General features: G+C 34.3%; 1 protein-coding gene across 1 annotated transcript; it reads right to left on the bottom strand.

Moving 5' to 3' along the window:
• Window positions 1-274: 274 nt before the first annotated feature.
• Window positions 275-7,830, bottom strand: LOC123535615 (sec1 family domain-containing protein 1-like). The gene is made up of 2 exons (XM_045318333.2): window positions 6,870-7,830; window positions 275-4,776 (listed from the first exon to the last, which is right to left on the bottom strand). Exons 1-2 carry the CDS (start codon window positions 7,802-7,804, stop codon window positions 3,816-3,818), a joined length of 1,896 nt encoding a protein of 631 aa, XP_045174268.1. The 5' UTR covers window positions 7,805-7,830; the 3' UTR covers window positions 275-3,815.
• Between the last annotated feature and the right edge of the window lie 479 nt (window positions 7,831-8,309).

Below are 8,309 nucleotides of genomic sequence, written 5' to 3' on the forward strand. Positions count from 1 at the left end.
AAACAGGTGTAATGGAACCTGTGCAGTGTGAATCAGTTCTTCACAGTGAGTAAGTGTATGAAGTTTCAATCCATTCCCACATGAGGTTACCGAGATACCAACTTACATACAAAAACTTTATTAAATCAGGATGCCAATGCTGATGAATGGGCGAGTCCAATAGGTCTACCTATTCTTCGAAAAGTTGAGCTAAAAGCAACTTCTATTATATACTTTTCAGGAGCATTTTTTATATCTTTCTAAATTTTGTTTGATAAGAAAAAAAAGCAATGCATTACAAATATAGCTGATTTTATTCATATTCACTAATTTAAAACTCAATTTGATAACCACTTCTGATCATTGCACATTTTTCATAATGATCATAACTATGAAGTAGAGAGTAATTGTAATATACCATCATTCATAACATTAAAGTTTAGTTTTAAACAAGCAAGTACATGTGAAGTTAAAGGGACCAACCTCAAAATTTTCGTCAGAATGTTAATATTTTAGAAATGTGTGAAAAAAAATGTATATTCCCTCATTTTCACATTTCTACTGTGTGACTAATGCTTTTGGGAGCTTTTCTACATTTTCTACATACTGTGGAATCATTACTTTTCATTGGGACTAATTTTTGTGGATTTCATTGTTAATTATCAGTCCACGAAATGTAATCTAAATTACATATTAAAATTCCAAATCATTTTATTTTCAACTGTCATACTTAAATAGCTGTTTCTGCCAATGTCATGAAAGTGTGTGCCAACAAAATTATACAGTTTCACATTATTTTACTGTGTTTGTCAAAACAAATACTAAACAGAACTCATTGAAACATCTTCCTTCAATTTATTATCAATAATAATTAATAAATTAAATGACTTTCAAAATATACATAAACTGGAGGCGTGTCCCTTTAAGACTCATTCGAAATGTTTTAGCAATTATCACAAGTTCCTGGACATATATATAGCATGTATTATTACAGAAGTTCCTCATATTAGAATAATCATTTCAACAAGACTTGCTAGACTTATCAACAGAAAAATGAAAATCAATTTATTTGTTGGGTTTAAGGTCACACTTTCCAGCTTTGATAGCGGAGGAAGTCCCAAGATGCCCATCTGTGCATTATTTCATCACAGGCCAGCACCTGGATAGAACAACCGACTTTCCGTAAGCTAGCTGAAGGCTTCCTCACATGAAGAATTCAATGCCCCGAGTGAGGCTCAATCCCAAATCTGTGAGGAGCAAGATATTTGAAGTCAGCGACCATAACCACTATATCAGTGCACAATAATTAGGTTAGAGCACAAAATTTGAGGCAAATACAACCTACAGAATGAAACCGTTTTCTCCACCATTTTTGTTAAGTTACTCTGGATTGAAAAATATATATAGCAGATATATTTAAAGTTATCAATATTATTAAGTGTCAAGATTGGCAATAACATTAAATTTGTAAGTAACCAGGATTTCTTAACCCTTTTCATGCTAGACACAACTGATTCTACCTTTGCGAGCAGTGCAGATCATGATCATACTGCATGTATGTGCAGGCTGATCATGATCTACTTTTTGCCATTCTGTCAGTATCTTTTTGGTATGCACCCCTTTTAACAGTTAATGGTACAAAATTTAATGTATTGTCCAAGTTGATGGATGGACAACTATATGACCTTTGTCCATTGTAACTTGGGTAAATATTTTTGACTATTGGCTGGCAACCCACTGAATAAAATTATAAATACATATTATTACACGACTCCTTACATAAATCTCTGGTCCATAGTTTGCGCTGTTAGCTAGTCAAAACTTGAAGGAAAATCTTATCAAAATTCATTTGAATTCTATTGGCATGTAATAAATTAAACACTTATTGAATGACTTTTCTGTCATATAAATGTATATTATATACCTCATTTGCAAGTTTTCCTCTTTATTCAATAAGATGTCATTAAGTTTATAAAACAGTGTGTGAGTGCCACATAGCCTAAATAGAAGATATGATTATTAAAGTCAATACTTGAAATATGTAAAAATTTATTTCTACACCATATAATAAAACATTTATTGAACGGCTCTCCAGTCAATAAATGTATAAATTAATATTAACTGACTTATGATCATGGATATCATTATTAAAGACACCATTCTGACATTCTTTCAGAAAACAGCTTAACTTCTGTAGAACAAGAGTTGGTTGGAAAACACACATTCCCCATCTAATCATAACAACAAAACACTTATAACCAAATATTAATGATAATTAATAAATATCTCTTTATCAAATAAATAGTCACCCCTATTAACAATGCAAAGCACATTCTCTGAATTTACTGACACATTCATGCACTTCCTTTAAAAATTATTAGTAAAATAAAACGTTTTAGCAAGGCTTAAATTTCATTTTACAAATTTTAAAGACTTTACAATTGAAAGAAGTTTGCTTGGTAGTATATTCACAAATATGGCCAGCTTGTGAAAAATGTACTATTTAAAGCGACTTGCTCACACATTTTAGGTGAATATTTTTTTCTCTCTCAAAAATTCATATAATGTGGGTGCTGTGAAAAGCGACATGTTGTAAAAACTTACTGACAAACCAATGTTGCACGACATTCTTCTATTTAATTACTAATATTATTGTGCAGAGGGGGGCAAATCTTCATAACACTTTTGAAATAACAGAGAAAATCAACAATTTTCTTGCTTTTTACAACTACCCAACACTTCCTTTCACTCACTTTAACATTTTTCGGTGTCATTTATCATAATTTTATATAATGTATGTCAAAGTTAGTGGAAATGAACACACTGAAATTTCACCCAAACTCTGAGCAGGTAGTTTTAAAATCATAATAGCACTTTCAAGAATATTCATTTTTGCGAATGTATAAATATGTACACTTAATAGCGAGTATAGCAAAAGTTAATCCTTTGCAAAAATTTTTAATTTTACAGTTTAAATCACTGATAGCACTCTTTTCATGAAATTTGAAAATAATTTACTTCAATATATACATGTAAGTTGTTGTGGCACAGGGAGCTACTATTTTTTTCAGCAACCTGTTTTCTCCAAATAATCTCAAAACCATTTATTTTCATTTAGTCAACTCTTATTACATGATTATAACAATTTAAATAAATAGTCCCTATTATGTATAATCTAGCCAATGTATTATTACACCAGCATGCACGTTATCTGACAGGTCTGTACTGACAGGGCATTAAATACAGGCATCACCCTGATGTTACCTGTAAAACCTGGTCAGTACAGCCTCTCATTCTTCACTTTTGTCATTGGCAACACCACAAATGTCGGTAATGATTGTAAACACCGGGTTGGGAGTTTTCCCATCAGACAATTTACAAGTATATAATATGTACATGAATTTTCTAATGTTATAAATTGTTAATGAACATTTGTTTTCACAAAAGCCTTTCCATGGACCCTCAATCTGTCCTTTTAGCTCTTGGACAAATATGACAAAACTTTGAATCAATTACAGGGCTATCATGAAAACATATTTATTAAAATTACAATGTATATACCAAAGTGAAAAAATAACTTCCTTGATAGTTTCCTTGCATTTTTTATAAATACATTTTCAAAGAATGTAAACTCAAAATCAGTATATAGCAAGACAATTCAGATTTCTCGAAAAGCTTAGTATGTTTTCTTCAGTTGATCATGCACAAAAACGTTATGAATAAAGTACCTAATTTAACTCTTTAAAACAGACTTGTTACGGTTAGTTACCAACACTTTGCCAAGTATGACAATCTTAATATAAGCTTGTACTATTTTGAAGTTGATATCTACAGCTTCACATTTCTTGACCTAGCCTTGACAACTGTTTGAGGAACTGTGACGCATTTGACAAGTCACTACAGCCGTAAACGACTCTCTTTGGTGTTGTAGCAGACTTTCCCTTAGCATAGTCTACAAGATTCTGGTACTCTATATAATTACCCCCACCTACTACGAACACATAGGCTTCCTGGAATGGTGACTTGTTTCGCGGAATAGAGGAATCAGCTCGCAAAAGTTTCGGATCAAAGTAACGATAATCTTCAATGTCTTGCATCGTTTTCATTTCCATAAGAGCATCTACGATTCGTGTTGCCGGGAGGTTATGCCTCTTAATTACAAGATTTTTCACACCTTCCATGAAAAATTGCGATCCCTGTGACATCAATTTTGAGAACATGTTCACAGTTTTAGTGCCGCCCCCACCATACTGACTTGGTGCCGCCGTCATTTTCGTGTAAGCTTTCCATCTGCGGATATACTGCAGTGCCGATATATCACAGTTAGCGCCCTCTAGTGCAACACTGTACTGATCAATCTGAGCATCACTCAAAGTTGGTCCACAGATAAGTGCTATTAAAAATAACCTAAGTTTATCTTCCGGTGTCCCAGCTTCAGGATCGGATATAATCTCCATTAGATTATCTAGCATGGCTTTGCTCATTAGCTTTTCTTCAGTTTCAAAATAAACGTCCAACTTACGACTTTTAATCTGATCGAGAAGAGCAGTAGCAATGTTAGTGTGCATGTCAATCAGCCGTTTCTTTTCTAGGAGTTCCGGTAAAGAGCTAACGGCCGAGGTCAACTTTGCTGTATTGTCCGACAGCATGCTGATAGCAGATTCGTCCTCGCCCTCTATACCCATTGCAGCCTTCAGGCTTTTGACTTCGTCTTCCTTAGCTCGGTAAGCATCCAGCTCTTCCTGCACAGCTTCTGCTACTGTGGGAAAAGGATTGCCCTTCTGTAACTGCCAGAACCTGAAAAGACAAGCGTAACTTACTGTTACCTATTTATGGCATTATAAAATGCGGAAAAGATCATATTGAGTGTAATAAGTTATTATTAAATGTCTTTGCTATACATTTAATTGACAAGGGTCTTTTTCAGTATACACGGCAGAATATGTATTGTTCCAGCAAAGGGGAATGAATACATACAATGTGTCTTTTCTGCAAAGGGGAATAAATCCTAATGTCGTCAATTTCAGAGGGAAACAACAGGAAATTGCATTATTTTCTGAGGAGAAGACTGACAAAAACCCTGATAAAACAGATATTAAGAAGCAAAAGCTGCAAAACCAAACATATTCACATACGTTAAAGAAAAACCTTAGACAATAAGTATTATAGTCAATAATAGTAGCATAAATTTCTTAATTTATCAACTTTTACTGACCAAAAAAATTATGAATGTAATTGACAGCATTGATTGCATTGGCCCATTGAATCATTATTTCACCTGACATTTTATTTACCTGAAACAGATTACTTTACAAACTTCTGTCAAGGTATACAGTCTTCACATAAAGAACGTCATTATAAAATCAGGGAGAAAATGTGTAAGTGGCCTGGTAGCACTGTCATTTCAGCATTGGGACAGTATTCCAAGGCACCTGGGCCCGTATTCATAAAGCTCCTAAAGAGAAAACTTTCAAAAATCCTTAACTTTGTAAAACTTCCTGAACATTATAGCGCAAAAGGAAAGTGTAGACTTTATAAGATTGATTGGTAATCTTCTTTACTATGCCACACTGTATCTGACAATATTGTTAGACATTCCAGCTATCTCGACTATAGTCCACAAAATGCTCTGGAACTTTACCCTTAGTTAGTCCCTTAGGGAAAATTTTCCTTTTGGAGTTTTATGAATACCAGCCCTGGTTTCTCATAGTGCAACATTTCGAAAACATCTTCTTAAAAAAAAAATTGCTACACAAAGTGAGAGATTTTACGTTCTATTTTGAGCATTTTTATTAAATTAATTATCACTATGTAACATTCTTAAGGAAGTTTCGAGTGAATTTGTTTTTCGCACACAGAAGCGGACGCATTGATTAAGATGCTTTCCTACAGAGGTGAAGGCCAGGAGTTCTATTCCTGGCTACACCCAGTGTGTCCTTGGGCAAGGTACTTTATCATGATTGCTTTAGTCGACCCAGCTGTAAATGGATACCAGCAAATTGCTGGGGGTAGGGTATAAATGGTTTAAACTGGTCTTAAAAAGGGTCACTCAAAAAGCTCTACAGAGCTTATGTTCATTGTTTCACAAAGTGACGGTAAGTAAAATTTACCTTTACATTTTACCTTTACAAAAATGTGCATTTCATTTACCATTTGTACATTCAAGTTCCTGATAAGAATATTTACTAATCAGAACTTGATTTCCAAAGCAAGTGCAGTGATGTAAACATGGTAAAGCAAGTCAGACTTCCTTGAAAAACATTTTGTTCATAAACAGTGTGCTCTTGTTTTCTCTTTATGATTAATATGAACTGGGTTAATAATTGAGTATTACGTGCAAAGTATCCTAATTTGCTCAGTACCATAGCATGTATTGTGACATTTGTCAGATTTAATATACACATGTATGTTTAAGTCTACAGAACTTAATTACATTTAACTTTAATATAGATAGGAATATGGTCTTCAGTTTGATTTTGCGATAGTTTACCAACAAAAACATACCTTACAAGTGTGTTGACAATGCTTGACAGAAATTATGTGAACTTGGCAAACTACTGTTTTTCAATGACAGAAAAAAACAATTTAACAATGTGTTTTTGAAATTACATTACTTTAGAAATAACATGATTCTAAACTTTACTGTACCAATACTTAAAAGTTTTTCCATTATATTGAAAAATAAACTGGTGCCAACGATAATTTGAATTATGGTATGTACAGCAAATAGCCAACGCCAGTAAAGTGGTACATGATAAATACCACTACCTCTATTTAAGAATGAATTTATTCAATTATTGAATTAAATCTATTGAAGATATTTAAGTAAAATGCCTTGTAAAACAGAAATATCTTAATTTTGAATGGCTCTATGTTGTAACTGAACGGACCTGTCAGTAGTATGCATGTCGTATGATTTTTTCTTTTTGGCAGGCCGCGTTCCACCGGGAGACCTCACTTCTGTTGCCTCTTCTATTTCTACCCGGTTCAATTTAAAGTCCAGGACATCATGACTTAGGGCCTGGTATGTCCAAGTGTGATGCAGCATTGTTGCTATGTCAAGGTTTCTATCCAAGAGAACCAAGAGAGGACGTTGAAAACTGAACTGCCCTGCCTGAACACTGTCGGATGTAAAGAAACTGTTTCTAGCATCTCTAAGATTTTCACGCAACTTTTTGTCTAGCTTTTCTCCAACCATTTCAGCAGCATTTCCTCTAGGACATCGAATAATTGGCACAGTTCCTAACGTAACAAACACAGAAAATAAACTGTCAACTAATGTGTCCATAATTTGTTCCATTTCTGTATCTTTGACATCACCACGATTGATTGAATAGTATGATATACTCTCCCGATCTTGATGTCTTAATGTAAACATGTCATCTTCCAAAGAAATAAAGTTCAAATACTGATCAAAGACTTTCGAAACCTGTGGAACGCTGTTACTGTTTATGGCAGCACCGGCCAAATCTTCCAGTTTCTGTCTTGGGATAGCAGAGATGAAATTAAGGTAGTAGGACTCATACAATTGGTTCTGAAGGTCTCTACATATTCTCTGAACATTATCGTCTGTTGGCATAACGAAATACACAGCGGGAACATCTGGTATGGTGTCCCGGTCTGAGTGCAAATTCAGATGTAGTGTTACACCCATGTCGCGTAGCTCTTTCACGCCGAGCAAAGGCGATATGATGTCTTGGCCGAAGCGATCGTACACAAGAACCTTCCACTGTGGTTCAACATTGCTTGTTTTGTTTAAGGGTATATTAAAATTCAACATTCGCTTCAAAGAAGCGATTTGTTTTTCTCTCAACGAGGTCGCCATTTTGGTACAGCGACACCGGCTATGACGTGGCGATAATTACGTTGCGGAAGGGAGAACACTCATGCAAAAAAAACCTCAAGGGTATACAGTAGTAAATAATTTTGCTATATGTTCTATATAAAATTAGCAATCTTCTGAAAGCTGTAATACATAGCCAGGCCCATTTTGAAAAAGAATTACTAGCCAGCCTTATGTTCTTAAATGACCTAATATGAAATTAGGCGCTGCCTATCTGACGGGAAAACCTAGTCATACGGATTCTTTCTTTTTTCTGCATAAACAAAGAACTATAAAATACATTTATTTTATTGCTCTTTGGCATAAATTGTTCTTTCTAATATTTTCAGTTTTGACAGTAAAAAACAAAGACAAATATCAAACAGGGAATGCCACGCACCAAAAACGCAGCCTCCTCAGCCTGATGGTTTTGCTCTTGTTATAAAAATAACAAAGGAAAATGTTTTGAAATGTTTTGTTTAAATGAGCGTAGATCTAATCATTTCTT

Source organism: Mercenaria mercenaria, chromosome 17 (genome assembly GCF_021730395.1).
Source record: "Mercenaria mercenaria strain notata chromosome 17, MADL_Memer_1, whole genome shotgun sequence".
Lineage (NCBI taxonomy): Eukaryota > Metazoa > Mollusca > Bivalvia > Venerida > Veneridae > Mercenaria > Mercenaria mercenaria.

What these genes read in the sequence shown, in the direction of transcription:
- LOC123535615 (XM_045318333.2), bottom strand. Translation starts at nt 7,804, where the DNA reads ATGGCGACCTCGTTGAGAGAAAAACAAATCGCTTCTTTGAAGCGAATG. An exon ending in GACATGCATACTACTGACAG is followed by an intron (nt 4,777 to 6,869) that starts GTCCGTTCAGTT and finishes TTGTCTTTTCAG; the next exon opens with GTTCTGGCAGTTACAGAAGG.